At 42.4% G+C, this 21,008-nt stretch overlaps 2 protein-coding genes across 2 annotated transcripts; one reads left to right on the top strand and one right to left on the bottom strand.

The window, feature by feature from the left end:
* The first annotated feature begins 2,451 nt into the window (after window positions 1-2,451).
* On the top strand, window positions 2,452-6,891 carry LOC134180956 (uncharacterized). The gene is made up of 7 exons (XM_062648139.1): window positions 2,452-2,544; window positions 2,612-2,700; window positions 3,128-3,525; window positions 3,591-3,686; window positions 3,806-4,231; window positions 4,668-5,537; window positions 5,910-6,891. The coding sequence occupies exons 1-7, from the start codon at window positions 2,452-2,454 to the stop codon at window positions 6,740-6,742; spliced, it is 2,805 nt and encodes a 934-aa protein (XP_062504123.1). The 3' UTR covers window positions 6,743-6,891.
* A 9,855-nt stretch (window positions 6,892-16,746) lies between these two features.
* Window positions 16,747-18,899, bottom strand: LOC134181355 (uncharacterized). Its single transcript, XM_062648622.1, has 2 exons — window positions 18,093-18,899; window positions 16,747-17,702 (listed from the first exon to the last, which is right to left on the bottom strand). The coding sequence occupies exons 1-2, from the start codon at window positions 18,781-18,783 to the stop codon at window positions 16,870-16,872; spliced, it is 1,524 nt and encodes a 507-aa protein (XP_062504606.1). The 5' UTR covers window positions 18,784-18,899; the 3' UTR covers window positions 16,747-16,869.
* Window positions 18,900-21,008: the final 2,109 nt, after the last annotated feature.

Here is a 21,008-nt window from a genome sequence, read left to right on the forward strand (position 1 = left end):
CGTCGTCGTACAAAATACTTCCATTCACTATATATCTGTAGGCGGCTTCCAACCTATCAAGGGCGTCGCTTGGCCTCCAAATTTGAAGTCAGCTGCTAGGGTCTAACTTGTACGAGACCTTAATTGTGTTTTAGGAGGCCACACCTACTATTAGAAGATCGTGCATGGCCTCCGACGCCGTACACAGGTATGTATTTACCTCTTCCAATCATTTGATGTCGTGAAGCGAAGCCGCTCGCGTGAGGCTTGCATGCACGCATGGCGTGGAGAATCGGACTGTCTCGTGTATTAAATCAGTCGTGAAGAAAACGTGAGTGTAGTGAATTCAATTAAACGAGAACACGAATTCTCTGGCGACCGCGTCTTGTGCATGATCAACACTAGTCAATCGCCTGCAGCAGTTGAGCCAGTGAAGAACGGAAAGTATTTGTAGACTTGTATGGTATATACGAAGTTGCCATAGGAAATTATGCATCATGGAGATTAACGTGTATAGCTAATAAGTCTTCAACATCTAGAGAAAGTCCGTTCAAACGCCAACATTGTCGTGTATCGTGTAGACAGTGCAGGTAAACCAGTTTCATCTAACTGGTAGATACTCTGTACACGTATATTTAGGTTAGATGCTCCTGTGCGACATACCTGTATGTACACATGCAGATGTATAGCTAGAGACATGCATGGTCATACAATTACAAGCAGCTTCAACAAACAATTGCTTTACGATTTGATAAGTTTTAGCGTTATTTGCTTGCATTGTTAAGTTAAACACACAACAAACTTGCTTTTGTGCGAGTCACGACTTCATGCATCGTTCAACTCTTTTTGCCACACGCCCAGGATACAGATCTAGAGTGCCATGCAGGCATTGCTAGAGAGAACAACTTGCTTTCTAGCCCTTGCACAATGTGACATTGCCTACCATGCAGCTTGCAAAGCATGCAGTCATACAGAATCGAATAATGAACTATAGAGCTATAGAGGCCTCAATAATACGATAGTAATTAGTTAAGTCGAGAGCAAATAAATTCCGACAGTCCGTTGCTAACTAAATAGGAACAAATGTGCTTGAACTAGCAACGGAATGTCGGAATTTATTGTCATTTGCTCGACTTGTTATCGTATTTTCAGGCCTTCTATTTCTTCTCTAGCTATAGATTTCATTATTCGAATCAGTACGACTATCCTGTGCATGGGTTGGAAAGCAAAGTTGTTCTTTAGCATTAGTCTGTATGGCATTCTTAGCCTGGGCGTGTGGCAAAAAGGGTTGAACGATGATGCACGGAGTCGTGTCCGGGACAAGAACAAGAGGAAGCTTTTTCGCTCATGCACAAGACGCGTGCGGTCGTTTGTGCATGCATACGTCTTCTGCATGCATGCATGCAAGCAAGTACGTATACCAGTCACTGTATTACTTGTGAAATAAGAGCAAACTATCTAACGCCTCATAAGATCTTGTTTGTGTGTAATTTTAATTAATGTGCAAGAAACTATATAGGTTTTTTGTAATGATTTGAAATAAGATGTGGAACGAAATACCCGCATCGTAGCTATTATGGTATACACAGCTGTCTTGTAAGTTTATGGGCGGGTAAGTTTAACATAATAGAGCACGGCAAATCAATAGAACGGATGTTGCCTGTTTTCTTCTTTAATTAATGTATAGAGATGACAACTATATGCTATACTGTCTGCTTTCTCTAGAATTTGTGAAACTATGCAAACTACAGGCTAGAGATGCAGCAGATATATACAGTATGTATTCAGTCGCTATTTATCGCTTACTGTGACAAGAAGGTGTGTAACGAAGTGCACGGGCTCTCATCAAAATGAAAGAGGAGAAAGGAGGAAGGTGTATGCATGTCAACTAATTAACTAACGGAAGTAGAGTGTATACGTGAATCTCAACAAGAGCATATCCTAGCGGAGCTTCGCAAATTAGGACACGGGAAATCCACTTGTAAAGATCAAATGTAGAGAGCTAGCAACTTCTGTTTTGAATCGTTTTGCGGCAATTCAAAGGATGAGAGAGTGGCAACGTTTGGCTTCGGGTACAACACCGTTAATTAATACTATACGTATCTGTAAGAGGCACGATTGCTGCATGCTCGTAATTTTGGGACAATGAAGCAAAACGCTGGTACCGCATTTTAGCAAGTGACGCATGCATTTACGTGCTTGGATGTATACAGTTGCGCGTGTTACAGTAAATACGACAAACAATAGATTTGCATGCGTTTGACAATTCGTTTCTAATTGGTTGCTAATTGGCTGTTCTTATCTATTACTTATTTACTTACGCGGCTTCTGGACCGCGTTTTCGTATGCGATGAAGTTGCTTTTGTCGAATTACCGTTTACGTCTGCTTACAAATTGCCTCGTCACTTTGCTTAGGTTAATTAGTTAAGTCAGTGAGTGATTGGCTGCAACACGAACGCAGCTAGAATATAAATGCTGCTGCTGTGTGCACTCACAGTCAGTCGAGTTTGGTTTCGCAACTTGAGCTCGTCGTTGGACAAAGGATACCCGAGATACAACGTGAAGGTTCTACTCATCGATGCGATAGTTCTTCTTCGATCTGTATATAGCCAATTGTTTGCTCTTGTCACAGAGTTTGAAGAAGAAAGTCATGCTCGTGCGTTTGACGATTTGTCTTCTGGCTGTAACTTTATGTTACGTCTCCGCTGCTCCATTTTCTCCGTAAGTATATATTATATATTATATATTATATATTATATATTATATATTATATATTATATATTATATATTATATATTATATATTATATATTATATATTATATATTATATATTATATATTATATATTATATATTATATATTATATATTATATATTATATATTATATATTATATATTATATATTATATATTATATATTATATATTATATATTATATATTATATATTATATATTATATATTATATATTATATATTATATATTATATATTATATATTATATATTATATATCGCTTGTCATATCAGTCAGTTAGACAAGTTGAGAATTTTTAGTGCAAGTGATGCATGCGTTCGTTTTGCACAAACGCTCTAGTTCAGAAATGTACCGCATGGTTTCTAAAATGTTGCTGTTTTGATGTCTTAATTAACAAAGATTGCACAAGCGTGCAGCAAGGGTCTCGGCTCGTGTGCCGTCGAGATTTCGCCGACTGGCCAAGGACGTCGTGTTTGACGGATGTTTTGGAGGTACACTAGGAGACGTGGTGCAGAACAGTTTCCACGAAGTCGTCGATTACAACACGAACGCCATCTGCTCGGACAAGTGCAAGGAATTGGGCTCGGCAGTCGCATTCAGCCGCAACTCGTCTTGTTATTGTGGCGATGATTATCCTCTTCCAGTCCTAGAACAGCCGGACAATATCAATGCTACAGGTCTGCATGGCAACTGCAGCTACTGGTGCCCTGGAGCACTAAGCGACAACAGATCAAAGAGCTGCAGCGGTGAATATTGTTGTGGAGGACCTTCCGCCTATTCTGTGTATCTCGTGGGAGGTAAGTACGTTAAATTTTACAGCCGCTATTATGTTTGTTCTAAATTTGTTTTGTCGACGTTGTAGAAACTGATGTTTTGAGAATTCTTGTGCAGCGCGTCATGTCAAACCTTGTCAAGAATAACTACACAATAGCTAAAGAACTTATCAAAACGGCCAAGGGTAAGAAGAAAGACAATCTGTATGATGCACATGCTAGACAGCAACGTTGATCACATATTGTGCATGTATGTACAACTATAGCATTGCCGTTTACTTGAAAGATAAAATTGTTTGTCTAGATAAGAACGTTGGACTTAATAAGCAAGCGCTCCAAAGCTCGATATATAAAGATCACGACGCAAGAAACGCCAACGATGGAGATCTCAACACTTTCTCTCACACAAACCACGACGATAAACCATGGTTGATATTCGACTTGGGAGCCGACTACGAGGTGGCGTACGTTGTTGTTCAAAATCGCCGAGATAATTGCTGCTTAAAAAGGCTTCGAAACTTTTATGTCCAAGCGCTCGATATTAACGCAAGAAGCGTTTACACTTGGCCGGAAACGGCAGGTGGAACGGATACGTACACTTACAACAAAACCCTTCCTGCCGGAACACGTTTGAAGGCCGTTAGATACATTCAAATTTGGATGACGGTTAGTGAAAATCTACATCTAGCTGAGCTTGAAGTGTGGGGTACTCGAGATAATGTCGCCAACGGTGAGTTCTTGAACAGCAAAATAAAATTAAGTTTATATTAAAATCTGCATGGCAACATTAAACAGACAGACAAACAGACATACATACAGTCAAACATACGTACGTACAGACAGACAGACAGACAAACGGTCGCACGTGCAACTACTATAGTACTCTAGTATGCATGTGTACTGTTGCTGTTGATGCTCCAGTACTGCTGCTACTATACTTGCATTGTTTGTTCAGTTGTGTTGCAATTTTTATGTAAAAAATACAATATTATGTTAGACTTTAATAATTAAAAACATTTAAATGAATGATTCTTATTTAAGGATTGATAGTTATTGTTAATAATTGTTAATAATTGCTGATGATTGTCACTTATAGTGATTGCTAAATATCGTTATGTTAATGATTGTTAACGATAGTTAATAATAATTGTTAATTGATTGTGTAGAACTGGTCAACCTTGCTGTGTTCAAGTCGGCAGACCAAAGCAGTACACGAGGCGACACTTATCTTCAGTTAGGAGCCGCGAAAGCCATCGACGGTTTCCTAGAAGGAAACTTGGACTTGGGATCTGTCACGCACACCGACGAAGATGAATCTCCGTGGTGGAAAGTCAATCTCGGCGCCATGTACGAAATCAACAGCGTTGTATTATGGAACCGCATCGAGTACGAAGACAGACTGAAGTCACAAAACATCGAGATCAGTTTATATGACGACGAAGACCGTGAAGTGACATTCAACAACAAAACCGATTACAGAGTTACTGCACGGACCGTCGGAGCCAGAATATTTCAAGTGAACTTTACCAAACCACAATGGGCTCAATACGTGAAAGTCTCTCAGAATATCAAACAGTTTTTGAGTCTCGCCGAAGTGCAAGTGATCGGTAGCGGTCCGACGCTCGTTAACGTCGCCATCCAAAAGCCCGCCACACAGAGCTCGACTCTCTACAGCGCCGACGCGTCGCGCGGTAACGACAACAATATCTACAACAGACTGAACGGACATAGTGTCACACACACAGACGACGACATCAAATCGTATTGGAAAGTCGATCTGCTGGTGCCGACGACCGTTCATAAGGTTTATCTCTGGAATCGAGGTGACTGTTGTCAAGATCGCTTGAGGCTCTTTACCGTCATGTTTTTGGGTGTCGACGGTAAACCGGTACGCGACAACATCGACGAGAATTCCAATCACAATCAATTGACTTTCTTTTACGACATCGACCCGCCGGCTAAAGGTGTGCGTTACGTGCAGATCGAACAAGTCAACAGACAAATTCTCTCTTTGACCGAAGTTCAAGTCATTTCCGGTATGTATTACCCTTTACTATAGGCTCAACTAGGAGCGTTGCAGATGCGGGACTTTTAAGCGATATTTCTTGCTTGGTTGCCCCGCAGCTTGAAAGGTCTGTTTGTGTCTTGCTCAGCCATTCTTTCACCGTCTTGTATGTTCTTGTGCCTTTCCCCGCGGTTTCCAATTATTTTCGCCTTCTCAACAACATCCAGTGTTTCTTCTAAAGTATAGCTACGCAACATCTTCTCTTTGTACGATTTTAACGCTTTGAATGTTTTCTCGTTCTTAGCTACGTACGTGCGAGGCTTATTTATGCTGCGGGGCTTATTCGAGCTTAAACGGACTTTGAATCACAAAATTGATATTAATTATAGAATTGTGTTTGTAGACGCTAAACCTGCTTTGGAAGTGAGACTTGCCGGTCAGACGGCGACGAGCAAGGGAGACGGAGCTATCAGCGAGTGCGTGATCGCAGCCGACGGCAACTACTCGGCGTACAGTTGTCAGAACGCCAACGTTTCGACCGTCGCCTTTCCCGTCTCCGAAATCGCAAAGAAAGATCAATTCGACAGTCCGATCCAAGAGACGCCACTGAAAACGTACGACGTCGTTCTCGACAACAAACAAGGAACAGAAGAGCAAACGCTCGTTAAGACGTACACCGTCGCCAAATCTGCAGCGAGCACTTGGAACGTGGAAGCTGGAGTGTCGGTCAGTGTTATGTACAGCAACACGGCGACGGTCAAAGTCGGCATGGTGTTCGAGCATGAGGTTAGCTTTGGTCTTACTTTGGGTTTTTCGTTTACATTTGGATACAGCAAGACGAGCACCGAGTCGGAAACCGATTCTTTACAAATCCGACTCGAGGCACCGGCCGGAGGGAACGCATCCGCAACGTTTGTACAACAGTTGGTGCCGAGACGAGTGAGATGGAAGGCGACGTTTGCGACGCGAGGCCACGTCGGCGTCATGTTTCAAGAGGAGACCGTCAACGACGTCGATTTAGCGCGCGTACTGACAGAAGAACAGCGCAGCATTTACGGATTTGGCGTCATCGACTATGGGGAGCGTCCGGTCGTCATAGCACGCGTTAGTTCGTATAGACCGGCGGAAGGAAGAGAAGATGAACACACAATCAGACAGCCAGGGGAGATGAGAGGCCCAAACTCTTTCCAGAGTAAAAGCTTCGACAAAAAAGACGATGACTTGAAAAACGATTAGTAGTTCGTTCTAGAGTGTGTGATGTGAAAGACGGATGGACAAAAGTATCTAGCAATTATACAGATTGGTGGGTAGATGAACGTTTGTTTGTGATGAGTTCGTCGATAATTAGAATCCTAGAAAGTCGTCTGTGCGATGATGTGAATTAAATGTTGGTAAAATTCCAACTTGAATGTTTAGTCTCACTTCAACAAATGCAATGCCTTCATTACCAGTCTTTTGCGTATGCACTGCAACACTCTCCTTGCATCACATACTAAAATTTCAGCTACGAACCTTACGAAACAGAACTTTGTAAAAGTCACGAGACTTGACGAATAACGTACCCAAAATATGCCCCTGGATCGTGTAAGGGTTCCGGTCTGCGAACTCTAGAGATACCTGGTAGCTGGACAATGTGTAGTCGTGTTCGCTACCGGAATCGGGTGTTGATGTGATATCATAAGTCTGTAACGTCACAGTCCGACTGACTGCCGTCTAGCAATAGTACACCCGTAAGTGTGAACTCGGAAGTGAGTAATGAATGAAGTAGAGGTCACACCCGGTGTGCTCAGTACGGCATTAAGAGCTGCTCCGGTCGGACCATGTTACACCAATTATCCTAAATGGCTGATTACAAGATAATTGTATAATAACCATTGCTCCACCCGTTTGTCTTTGATCTGCAAAAGTGTTTCTTTTCTTTTCCTTTATAGGAAGGGCTTAGATAGTTTGATAAACAGAAATGCTAGACCTAGCTGTTTCTAACGATACCGAGATCATCGCGAAAGTCCAAAAATGGCTTGTTCTATGTGCATACTGTTGCCGCGGTAATAACTATATATCGGTCAATTGGCAAGATTTCTCGACGCTGATTTAGTGCTTACTTCTAGAATACATACATATGTATGTATGTATGTATGTATTCTAGAAAGTAAGCACTAAATCGGTGTCGAGAAATCTTGCCAATTGAACGAACAAAATTCATTTTCTAAATTTGTATTTTAGCATTATTGCCGAGCGTAGCGAGGCTTCTAATTCGGGTCGCACAACAGAAATGGGCGTGGTCCTATATGGCTCTCCGTCAAGCTTTGTGTGTGTGTGTGTGTGTGTGTGTGTGTGTGTGTGTGTGTGTGTGTGTGTGTGTGTGTGAGTGTGTACACACAAATCTCAAATTTCTTCTCCCCATGACCACGTTTCATGATAGGACCTACCTTAAAAAATCGTTTCCGTGTCCGACTACAGATGAGTCTAATTAGCTAAGAACGATTCGTGCAAGTGACCAAACGACGGAGAAAATGCTCCATGAAGTTGCGTCGCCCCATCCTTTTGTATTGTAGCTAGGGACTGTGTGTACTTGACAACCAAGAAACACCTTCAGGGGTTCAATGCCACCTACAGTCAACTATTCACACGTCCCATACAATCAATCCTTTACTACACTGTGCTGCATCTAACACTGTTGATAGTCAACGTTTGCTGATATCAATTTCTATGTCTGTAAATACCATACCACTGTCATTACAACGGAACTGAGTGCATACATAGACTGTACATTTCAATTGTCTTGATCACGATCGCAAAACGACGACTACCTATACCAGGCCTATATACGTAATCTAAACTACTAGGAAGTTTGCATGTTGAAGCAAATACGTATTGTCTAGCTAGGACCCGGCGTTTCAGTAGACGGTCTGAAAGCTCCGTTGGAAGTGTTACTCACACACGCGAGGCGCCTACGGATACCGTAGAACTAGTTAATTAAATAGTTAATTGGCCACACCCACGTATGAGAAATAGGAAAGCTCGTGTAGCTTGCCTTTGCTCATCATTCTGCAGCATCTTCTGCCGCCTCTGGCATTGTAGGATATGAGAGAAAAAACCATTTGTGCAAATTGAAAAAACAGTACATGTAGTAACGGTAAGCTGTATCGCGTCACGTGCATTACGTTAGGTCCCGTACGTCTCGTGAAGAGCTCCTTGCCCCGTCATGTGCGGAAATCGTTTCTTCCTAGCAATCATGTCTCGCTTCGGAGCGCTCAATCATGCGAAGCACCTAATACTGCGAGACAAACACGAAGAGTTAAGAAGCGAATTGTCATCAAACCCGCACCTTTTGACATTAAGATATCACGCAGCCATCAAGAACAAACTAGAATGCCTACAAGTGCTCCTAGATAATGGCGGTAGACAGATCTTTATTTCTAGATCGTTTAGAATAACGTAGCTTCTAGTGATTTTCGATTTCCAGGCGATGCAAACGTGCGGTCTGTTGATAATTTGGTGTGTACGTAATTTTTTCATTTTTTCATTTTTTTGTAACTTTTTTAGGTCGGATTTTGTCTAGACGCCGCTACACTGCGCCGCCGATAATGGATCTCTGTCTTTCATCAAGTTTCTGCTGGAGAACGGCGCCGATTTGTTTGCGACGACGGCTCGAGGTATGGCGGCGAGGCAGTACATGTATCTTGAAAGCGAGGAAGGTGAGTGTGGCTGATCACGAGGGCGTGGTCGTTGATTCGGTTGCGATTGTGTCATGGTGTGAAATGATGTTGCAGCTCGTTTGTTGAAGATGCAGAGGGAAATGCAGCAACAGAAGATGCAGGGTCAGACATAAGTTAATTAATTAATGTTAATTAAGACATTTTAAAATTAATATTAACTGGTTGTACAGCTTCCAACGGAGCTTTCAGACCGTCTACTGAAACGCCGAGTCCTAGCTAGACAATACGTATTTGCTTCAACATGCAAACTTCCTAGTAGTCTAGATTACTTATATAGGCCTGGTCTAGGTAGTCGTCGTTTTGCGATCGTGATCAAGACAATTGAAGTGTACAGTCTAGGTATGCACTCAGTTCCGTTGTAATGACAGTGGTATGGTATTTGCAGACATAGAAATTGATATCAGCAAACATTGACTATCAACAGTGTTAGATGCAGCACAGTGTAGGAAAGGATTGATGATACTGTAAGTGTGGGACGTGTGAATAGTTGACTGTAGGTGGCATTCAACTCCTGAAGGTGTTTCTTGGTTGTCAAGTACACACAGTCCCTAGCTACAATACAAAGGATGGGGCGACGCAACTTCATGGAGCATTTTCTCCGTCGTTTGGTCACTTGCACGAATCGTTCTTAGCTAATTAGACTCATCTGTAGTCGGACACGGAAACGATTTTTTAAGGTAGGTCCTATCATTAAACGTGGTCGTGGGGAGGAGAAATTTGAGATTTGTGTGTACATATATATATATACAAGCTCCAATGCCCGGCTTCGCCCGGGGGACAACACATGCCAGGTGCTTCTCCTTTCCACTTCATAGCGCCGCAGTTGGATGTCTTCCTCTACCCATATTGTCTACTCCTCTGTATCAACATTGTCATCATGGATTGCACGCATCTTTACCTCGCGTCAGCGCTAGGCGTCTTCTATGGTGGCCATGCACGTTGTGATGTCCATCCATGTTATCCGGGAGACAGAGACAGTGTTCAGTTTTTAGTTTTTTAGTTGTCATTGTAAGGTAGTGTATCGTGCTTTGCTTAATTTGATTTAGCCAGACAGAATTCTCATTCATAGTTATATCCCGTTCAATTGCCGTTTCTAAATCCCGTTGATTTTTGGATTAGCGATTGGGTGAAACCATTTCGACTTGGACGTTGCTGCCGTTGCGAGGAACAGGTGTATCAAACTTGGCATCTATTCAACACGTGTCCAGTTTCAAAAAATCCCGTTGATTGGATTATTGATCCGGTTGAAGCCATTTCGACAGTCCCGTTGCGGAGAACAGGTGTATCGAACCTGGCATCTATAATTTCGACGTGAATTCCGTAACTTGCAAGTCACGTGCAATACTTACCCGGATAATCCGTTCCCCGTATATAACGAATGCCAACTCTCGTCATTTCGACAGTCCCGTTGAACGTCGTCACTTCGAAGACGTTGCTGGCGTTTCGGGGAACAGGTGCATCAAACACGGCAGCTCTTCGACGGTCGTAGACTGGCAAACGAATGTGGGCGTATTTTTTCAAGACCCGGATATTAGCAAAAATATCTTCGTTTCCCGGCGTCGCCCGCAATAAACTCTACCGGAGTCCAAACGTTGCCGTCTCGCTACTTCGTCTTCTTCTAAACGTCTCCGTTTTTGACTGGCTGCAGCTGCCGATGAAAAAACTGTCTTTCGTCTCTTCGGAGGCATTGTAAAAACGACGCAAAATGTCGCGTATACACTTGCAAATCCTATATTGCGCAGCTAGTAGACTGTAATGTTTTGGCGACAGTAGAGTGTAATGTTTTGTCAGTAACCGTTTACTGTCACTAATTAGCCGTGGTGTTAGTTCACTAAAGGCATATCAAGTGCGTTGACATCTGTGACGTTTGCTATTAATTAAGATAACGTAAGATTATCGGCAGTGCGAAAGATCCTGTACAGACATCGGCACTTCTCTCCGCTGCAGGGAGTGCATACTGTCCGATGTCAGGAACGGGCCGGTAAATTCGGTGTAGATACGTAGTGATTAGTTGAAGTCACGTGCAATACTTACCCGGATAATCCGTTCCCCGTATACAACGAATGCCGACTGGTGTCATTTCGACAGTCCCGCTGAACGTCGTCTGTTCGAAGACGTTGCTGGCGTTTCGGGGAAGAGGTGCGTCAAACACGGCAGCTCCGTATCTAACGATGTCACGACGCGTACCGACTGTCGTCATTTCGACGGTCCCGCTGAACGTCGTCTCTTCGAAGACGTTGCTGGCGTTTCGGGGAACAGGTGCATCGAACACGGCAGCTCCTCGACGGTCGCAGACTGGCAAACGACTGTGTGCGTATTTTTTCGAGACCCGGATATCAGCAAGAATATCTTCCTTTTCCCGACGTCGCCGGCAATAGACGACACGCTCGGCGCGTACCGTCCGACGTCGGGAACGGGCAGTCTAAATTCGGCGGAGACACGATGCGCCGTTCTGGAGATATTCGCGCGCGAGCGGAAGCGAGCGCGATCGGCGGGAAACGGCGTCGTCGTGGGAGAAGTCAGGAAGACGACGGCGGTCTGACTTTCGACCTGAATGAATTCGGCGTGCGCGAGCGAAATTCGGCCGAGATCGGACTCGCCGTCTTGGAGAGACGCTCGTACGTACGGGCACACAGACAGACAGACAGACAGACAGACAGACAGACAGACACCTCTCCTTTATATATAGAGATATACCAAAAGCTTGATGGAGACCCATATAGGAGCACGTCCATTTCCGTTGTGCGACCCGGATTAGACCCGGGTTAGAAGCCTCGCTACGCTCGGCAACTAGTTGTATGGCATTCGTAGGCGCCTCGCGTTCGTGAGTAACATGTCCAAGGAAGTTTTCAGACTGTCTACTGAAACGCCGAGTCCTAGCTAGACAATACGTATTTGTTGAAACCCTAGCTGTCATGGAAGTAAACATACAAACTTCCTAGTAGTTTAGATTACGTATATAGGCCTGGTATAGGTAGTCGTCGTTTTGCGATCGTGATCAAGACAATTGAAATGTACAGTCTAGGTATGCACTCAGTTCCGTTGTAAAGACAGTGGTATGGTATTTACAGACATAGAAATTGATATCAGCAAACATTGACTATCAACAGTGTTAGCTGCAGCACAGTGTAGTAAAGGAATGATTGTATGGGACGTGTGACTAGTTGACTGTAGGTGGCATTGAACTCCTGAAGGTGTTTCTTGGTTGTCAAGTACACACAGTCCCTAGATACAATACAAAAGGATGGGGCAACGGAACTTCACAAAGCATTTTCTTCGCCGTTTGGTCACTTGCACGAATCGTTCTTAGACTCATCTGTAGTCGGACACGGAAACGATTTTTTAAGGTAGGTCCTATCATGAAACGTGGTCGTGGGGATGAGAAATTTGAGATTTGTGTGTACACACTCACACACACACACACACACACACACACACACACACACACACACACACACACACACACACACACACCCACACACAAACACACACACACACACACACACACACACACACACACACACACACACACACACACACCAAAATCTCGATGGAGAGCCATATAGGACCACGCCCATTTCTGTTGTGCGACCCGGATTAGAAGCCTCGCTACGCTCGGCAATTAGACATTTTTTAAAATTATTATTAATTAGGACATTTTAATGTTAATATTAATTAAGACACTACTTATTAATTAGTTAATCATTACAAGGTTAGCCAATATTTATATTAATTAATATTAATTAAGACATTTGTTTAAATAATAGTTAATATATTACATTTTTTAATTTAATAATATTTATGTATTAATTTTATTATATTTATCTATACTACTAAAATTGGCAGTGTTTGTATCTAGACTAGAATTTTAAAAACTTTTTCTCTGAAAAAAGAAATAGATGTAGAGATTGTCTAGAAAGTAATAGAAACAAGATCTATAGATAATATGAACCAAAGCCAAACATCATTAGTGAATCCTTCCAACCACATTCTCTACGTTTTACTTTAGTGGGTTGGAAGGATTCACTAATGATGTCTGGCTTTGGTTGATATTATTTATAGATCTTGTTTCTAATACTTTTTATACAATTCCTACATCTATTTCTTTTTTCAGAGAAAAAGTTTTTAAAATTGTAGTTTGGCAAGTTTTTAAGAGCGCGAAAGCACAATCTACTCCATAGTTAAACAAAGATTTTATAGCCTAACAAAAATGCACATTTCTTAAATCATACTTGGTCTACATGTATAGCCTCATATCTCGAGCTTTTGGATCTTAGGTTTACAGTGTACTTGCAAAATATGCTAAGAGCTATGCAGTGTTTGTGTATAGGTGGTTTGAATCAGACGTTACATTTAGTTGCAATAATATCACTAGTAAGTATGAAGCTGTGTTCTACTCGCTTCAGAGCTACGAGCATACGTGCATGTAGTTGTGTGTGTGTGTGTGTGTGTGTGTGTGTGTGTGTGTGTGTGTGTGTGTGTGTGTGTGTGTGTGTCTGTGTGTCTGTGTGTCTGTGTCTGTGTGTGCCTGTGTGTCTGTGTGTGTGTGTGTGTCTGTGTGTGTGTGTGTGTGTGTGTGTGTGTGTGTGTGTGTGTGTGTCTGTCTGTCTGTCTGTCTGTCTGTCTGTCTGTCTGTCTGTCTGTCTGTCTGTCTGTCTCTGTCTCTCTGTCTCTGTCTCTGTCTCTGTCTGCTTGTGTCTGTGTGTGTGTGTGTGTGTGTGTGTCTGTGTGTGTCTGTGTGTCTGTGTGTCTGTGTGTGTCTGTGTGTGTCTGTGTGTGTGTGTGTGTGTGTGTGTGTGTGTGTGTGTGTGTGTCTGTGTGTGTGTGTGTGTGTGTGTGTGTGTGTGTGTGTGTGTGTGTGTGTGTGAGTGAGTGAGTGGTGACTTTACGTAGTTAGCTGTGAGTTTGTGTAGGTGTGTTGTAGTGTTTAGTTTGTATTAGTGATAGTGATGTTCAAGTTATTTGTCTATTTAGTTAGATATACAAGTTTTCTTGCGAGTGACTGTCAGATAAAGTGTGTTTACCAGTGAAATTGAATAAAGTGAGTGAGTGAGTGAGTGAGTGCCATAGAAGCTAGTATATGGAAAATGGGGAAAATGCGGAGGACTCCTTGAGAGAAGCTTCGGCACTGGCACCGGCTGTCCTGAACATGCCATCTACTCAATTCTACTCTCATTTGGCTATTCAACTGTCTGCTTGCCTTCAAAAGGAAAATGCAGTCATTATCGAGGACAAACTACTTAGCATAGTGAATAAATTGAGGGTAAAATACAGTATCATTTCTTTTCCCCTCGATCAAGTGTTTGACATATAGACCTTAGTAATAGCTGGGCCTATTGCCCTGATAGCTATTTTCACAAATTTAGACATGTTTTGAGTCATGTATAAATAGTGTGTGTGTGTGTGTGTGTGTGTGTGTGTGTGTGTGTGTGTGTGTGTGTGTGTGTGTGTGTGTGTGTGTGTGTGTGTGTGTGTGTGTGTGTGTACTGCAAAATATTTCGATCTCGTGCAAAAGGTCGAGATTGAAGAAGGAATCTATGCAGATGATTAACTGTTAGATCTCCTTGTTGTCTACAACAATTTCTAGATGCATGCTTGCATAATTTTAAAATTTGTGTCTAGAGGGTATGAGTATTAGCGTTTAAACAACTAAAGTTTTTGGTGGTGCAACAAAGCAAGCTCGCATTTCCATTGATGGTCATGCATCACGTTACAGAATGTTGATGAGTTTGTTATCTAGACCACTTAATTGAAACGCAAGATTCGTTAACTACCTTAGATAGACGTGTCACTACTATGAGAATCGAGATGCCAGTTTCTGCAGCGTCGGCTTTTCTTCGTCATCATTGTTGGCCAGGTGTCATTGAACGCTACACGCACACGCCGACATTGGCGGACGTGCACGTGACCGAGCGTCTTGAACCTACAAGCGACCGGCTTGTACACAGTACGAGGTCTTCGATTTGCGGGAGTTCGGTCTTAAATATAATACGGTAGCACTAGACAACTGCAAAAAATTTTATGATAGGCCACACCTCTAGGCTTGTAACAACCGTCACATTCCGAGCGCTGCAAAGTAGATATTTCGTGACGAAAGCGAGCCGAATTAATTTGCTTTTGCCATAATTCAAATGCTCGAAGGCGTTGGTGTTCCGACTACGGCAAGAACAGGTATAGTGCGTCTGCGATTGCGATGACGTTCAACGTCACTTCTAATTAATTACGCGCACTTCTTGCGTTTGCTCGTGCGATTCAAGAGCGCGATTCTTTGCCAAACTGTAGGCTTTCAGATTTTTTAACCACGAAACGTGTCAAGAATTCTCGTCGTCTTGTTCGTACACGTGTACCTAAACTGCTTCATGCAACGTAGCAAGAGCTTGTGATTGGCTGCCGGGTTATTGTTTGTTAACAATTGCTTTAATACAACAATTGCGGTTGAATGTAAGTAGGGTAGCAGGTTCAAATCCATTCCACAAATCTTTTTTCTTGATGTTTCTTTTTTTCTATCATCAAAAGAATACAGGTCGGCTTAATCTACGTCGTTTCCCAAAGTTTTAGCTTTAGATATGTCGTAGTCAAAGAGTTATGTGTGACGAAAAAGAAGAAGAAGAAGAAGAAGAAGAAGAAGAAGAAGAAGAAGAAGAAGAAGAAGAAGAAGAAGAAGAAAGAAGACAAAATCTAGCAAAAACTCCGAAATTGAAGAGCGCTTTTCTCCTTCTAAAGACAAGTTGAGATCAATTCAGAAGTATTCAAGCGTAGTTGAACTTGTAAGGTTTCTATCTGTCGTTTTCAAGATATTTAGCCGCGTTTTAAGGTGATTTCTGAAGGTTTAAAATGTGACTACGCCCACACAACCTGGTCAATTCCTACATACAGGGTACTACCGTACCCTGTGATAAGCACATAGAACCAGACCTGTTTGTTCCCCATAAGAGTGAACTTTGAAAATCTTCAATATCTCAGCTGTTTTTTGGACTTTCGCCATGATCTCGGTATCGTTAGAAACAGCTAGGTCTGGCATTTCTGTTTATCAAATTATCTAAGCCCTTCCTACAAAGAAAAAGGAAGGAAAATACTTCTGCATATCAAAGACAAACGGGTGGAGCAATGGTTATTATACAATTATCTTGTAAGACCAACGGATCAGCAACTGGAATCATTTAAGTGAAATTGGTGCAACATAGTCCAACTGGAGCAGCTCTTAGTGCGCTAATGAGCACGTAGCGAATACCACTACGCATTGTCCAGCTATCAGGTAGCTCTAGAGTTCGTAGACCGGAACCCCTTTTACAATCTACTGGTATGTTTTGAGTACGGTCCTCGTCAAGTCTCGTGACGTTTACAAAAGTTCTGTTTTATATAAGGTTCGTAGCTGAAATTTTAGTATGTGATGCAAGGAGACCGTTGCAGTGCATGCGTAAAACACTGGTAATGAAGGCATTGCATTTGTTGACGTGAGACTATAAACATTCAAGTTGGAATTTTATTACCAACATTTAATTCACATCATCACACAGACGACTTTCTAGGATTCTAATTATCGACGAACTCATCACAAACAAACGTTCATCTGCCCACCAATCTGTATAATTGCTATACTTTTGTCCATCCGTCTTTCACATCACGCACTTTACGACGAACTTACTAATCGTTTTTCAAGTCATCGTCTTTCTTGTCGGAGCTTTTACTGTCGACAGAGTTTGGGCCTCTCATCTCCCCCGGTTGTCTGATGGTGTGCTCATCTTCTCTTCCTTCGGCCGGTCTATACGAACTAACGCGTGCTATGACGACCGGACGCTCTCCATAGTCGATGACGCCAAATCCGTAAATGCTGCGCTGTTCTTCTGTCAGTACGCGCGCTAAATCGACGCCGTTGACGGTCTCCTCTTGAAACATGACGCCGACGTGGCCTCGCGTCGCAAACGTCGCCTTCCATCTTACTCGCCTCGGTACCAACTGTTGTACAAACGTTGCGGATGCGTTCCCTCCGGCCGGTGCCACGAGTCGGATTTGTAAAGAATCGGTTTCCGACTCGGTGCTCGTCTTGCTGTATCCAAATGTAAACGAAAACCCCAAAGTAAGGCCAAAGCTTACCGAGTGCTCGAACACCGTGCCGACTTTGACCGTCGCCGTGTTGCTGTACTCAACACTGACCGACACTCCAGCTTCCACGTTCCAAGTGCTCGCTGCAGATTTGGCGACGGTGTACGTCTTAACGAGCGTTTGCTCTTCTGTTCCTTGTTTGTTGTCGAGAACGACGTCGTACGTTTTCAGCGGCGTCTCATCGATCGGACTGTCGAATTGATCTTTCTTTGCGATTTCGGAGACGGGAAAGGCGACGGTCGAAACGTTGGCGTTCTGACAACTGTACGCCGAGTAGTTGCCGTCGGCTGCGATCACGCACTCGCTGATAGCTCCGTCTCCCTTGCTCGTCGCCGTCTGACCGGCAAGTCTCACTTCCAAAGCAGGTTTAGCGTCTACAAACACAATTCTATAATTAATGTTAATTTTGTGATTGAAAGTCCGTTTAATTAATTAAGCTCAAATACGTCCTGCAGCATAAATAAGCCTCGCACGTACGTAGCTAAAAACGACAAAAAATTCAAAGCGTTAAAATCGTACAAAGAGAAGATGTTGCGTAGCTATACTTTAGAAGAAACACTGGATGTTGTTGAGAAGACGAAAATAGTTGGAAACCGAAGGCGGCAGCACGAGAACATGGCGCTTGAACATAGAAGACGGTGAGGGAATGGCTGAGCAAGACACATGCAAACCTTTCAAGCTGCGGGGCAACCAAGCAATAAAGATCGCTTAAAGGTCCCGCACCTGCAACGCTAATTGAGCCTATAGTAAAGAGTAATACATACCGGAAATGACTTGAACTTCGGTCAAAGAGAGATATTGTCTGTTGACTTGCTCGATCTGCACGTAACGCACACCTTTAGCCGGCGGGTCGATGTCGTAAAAGAAAGTCAATTGATTGTGATTGGAATTCTCCTCGATGTTGTCGCGTACCTGTTTACCGTCGACACCCAAAAACATGACGGTAAAGAGCCTCAAGCGATCTTGACAACAGTCACCTCGATTCCAGAGATAAACCTTATGAACGGTCGTCGGCACCAGCAGATCGACTTTCCAATGCGATTTGATGTCGTCGTCTGTGGTTGTGACACTATGTCCGTTGAGTCTGTTGTAGATATTGTTGTCGTTACCGCGCGACGCGTCGGCGCTGTAGAGAGTCGAGCTCTGTGTGGCGGGCTTTTGGATGGCGACGTTAACGAGCGTCGGACCGCTACCGATCACTTGCACTTCGGCGAGACTCAAAAACTGTTTGATATTCTGAGAGACTTTCACGTATTGAGCCCATTGTGGTTTGGTAAAGTTCACTTGAAATATTCTGGCTCCGACGGTCCGTGCAGTAACTCTGTAATCGGTTTTGTTGTTGAATGTCACTTCACGGTCTTCGTCGTCATATAAACTGATCTCGATGTTTTGTGACTTCAGTCTGTCTTCGTACTCGATGCGGTTCCATAATACAACGCTGTTGATTTCGTACATGGCGCCGAGATTGACCTTCCACCACGGAGATTCATCTTCGTCGGTGTGTGTGACAGATCCCAAGACCAAGTTTCCTTCTAGGAAACCGTCGATGGCTTTCGCGGCTCCTAACTGAAGATAAGTGTCGCCTCGTGTACTGCTTTGGTCTGCCGACTTGAACACGGCAAGGTTGACCAGTTCTACACAATCAATTAACAATTATTATTAACTATCGTTAACAATCATTAACATAACGATATTTAACAATCACTATATAAGTGACAATCATCAGCAATTATTAACAATTACTAAGAATCCTTAAATAAGAATCATTCATTTAAATCTTTTTAATTATTAAAGTCTAACATAATATTGTATTTCTTACATTGTAACACAACTGAACAAACAATGCAAGTATAGTAACAGCAATACTGTAGCATCAACAGCAGTATACACATGCATACTAGAGTACTATAGTAGTTGCATGTCTGACCGTTTGTCTGTCTGTCTGTATGTATGTACGTATGTTTGTCTGTATGTATGTCTGTTTGTCTGTCTGTTTAATGTTGCCATGCAGATTTTAATAAAAATTTAATTTTATTTTGTTGTTCAAGAACTCACCGTTAGCGACATTGTCTCGAGTGCCCCACACTTCAAGCTCAGCTAGATTTAGATTATCACTAACTAGCATCCAAATTTGAATGTATCTAACGGCCTTCAAACGTGTTCCGACAGGAAGGGTTTTGTTGTAAGTGTAGGTATCCGTTCCACCGGCCGTTTCCGGCCAAGTGTAAACGCTTCTGGCGTTAATATCGAGCGCTTGGACAAAAAAATTTCGAAGCCTCCTCAAGCAGCAATCTCGGCGATTTTGAACAACAACGTACGCCACCTCGTAGTCGGCTCCCAAGTCGAATATCAACCATGGTTTATTGTCTTTGTTTGTGGCCGAATAAGTGTTTAGATCTCCATCATTGGCGTTCCTTGCGTCGAAAATTTCATATATTGAGCTTTGGAGCGCTTGCTTATTAAGTCCAACGTTCTTATCTAGACAAAGACAAACAATTTTACCTTTTAAGTAAACGGCAATGCAATATAGTTGTACCTACGTGCACATTATATATATATATATATATATATATATATATATATATATATATATATATATATATATATATATATATATATACATACATACATACATACATACATGTACACTGCTGTTTATCACATGCATCATACAGATTGTTTTTTCTTCTTACCCTTGGCTGTTTTGACAAGTTCTTTAGCTATTGTGTAATTATTCTTGACAAGGTTTGACATAATGCGCTGCACAAGAATTCTCAAAACATCAGTTTCTGGAACGTCAACAATATAAATTTTTTAAAACTTGTAAGGCAGAATAAACATAATAGCGGCTTTAAAATTTAACGTACATACCTCCCACGAGATACACAGAATAGGCGGAAGGTCCTCCACAACAATATTCACCGCTGCAGCTTTTTGATCTGTTGTCGCTTAGTGCTCCAGGGCACCAGTAGCTGCAGTTGCCATGCAGACCTGTAGCATTGATATTGTCCGGCTGTTCTAGGACTGGAAGAGGATAATCATCGCCACAATAACAAGACGAGTTGCGGCTGAATGCGACTGCCGAGCCCAATTCCTTGCACTTGTCCGAGCAGATGGCGTTCGTGTTGTAATCGACGACTTCGTGGAAACTGTTCTGCACCACGTCTCCTAGTGTACCTCCAAAACATCCGTCAAACACGACGTCCTTGGCCAGTCGGCGAAATCTCGACGGCACACGAGCCGAGACCCTTGCTGCACGCTTGTGCAATCTTTGTTAATTAAGACATCAAAACAGCAACATTTTAGAAACCATGCGGTACATTTCTGAACTAGAGCGTTTGTGCATTGTTGCAAAACGAAACGCGTCAGATGCACGAAACTCTCAACTTGCATGCTTTACATACGGCCGACTGATACGACAAGCGATATATAATATATAATATATAATATATAATATATAATATATAATATATAATATATAATATATAATATATAATATATAATATATAATATATAATATATAATATATAATATATAATATATAATATATAATATATAATATATAATATATAATATATAATATATAATATATAATATATAATATATACTTACGGAGAAAATGGAGCAGCGGAGACGTAACATAACGCTACAGCCAAAAGACAAATCGTCAAACGCACGAG

Source organism: Corticium candelabrum, chromosome 6 (genome assembly GCF_963422355.1).
Source record: "Corticium candelabrum chromosome 6, ooCorCand1.1, whole genome shotgun sequence".
NCBI lineage: Eukaryota > Metazoa > Porifera > Homoscleromorpha > Homosclerophorida > Plakinidae > Corticium > Corticium candelabrum.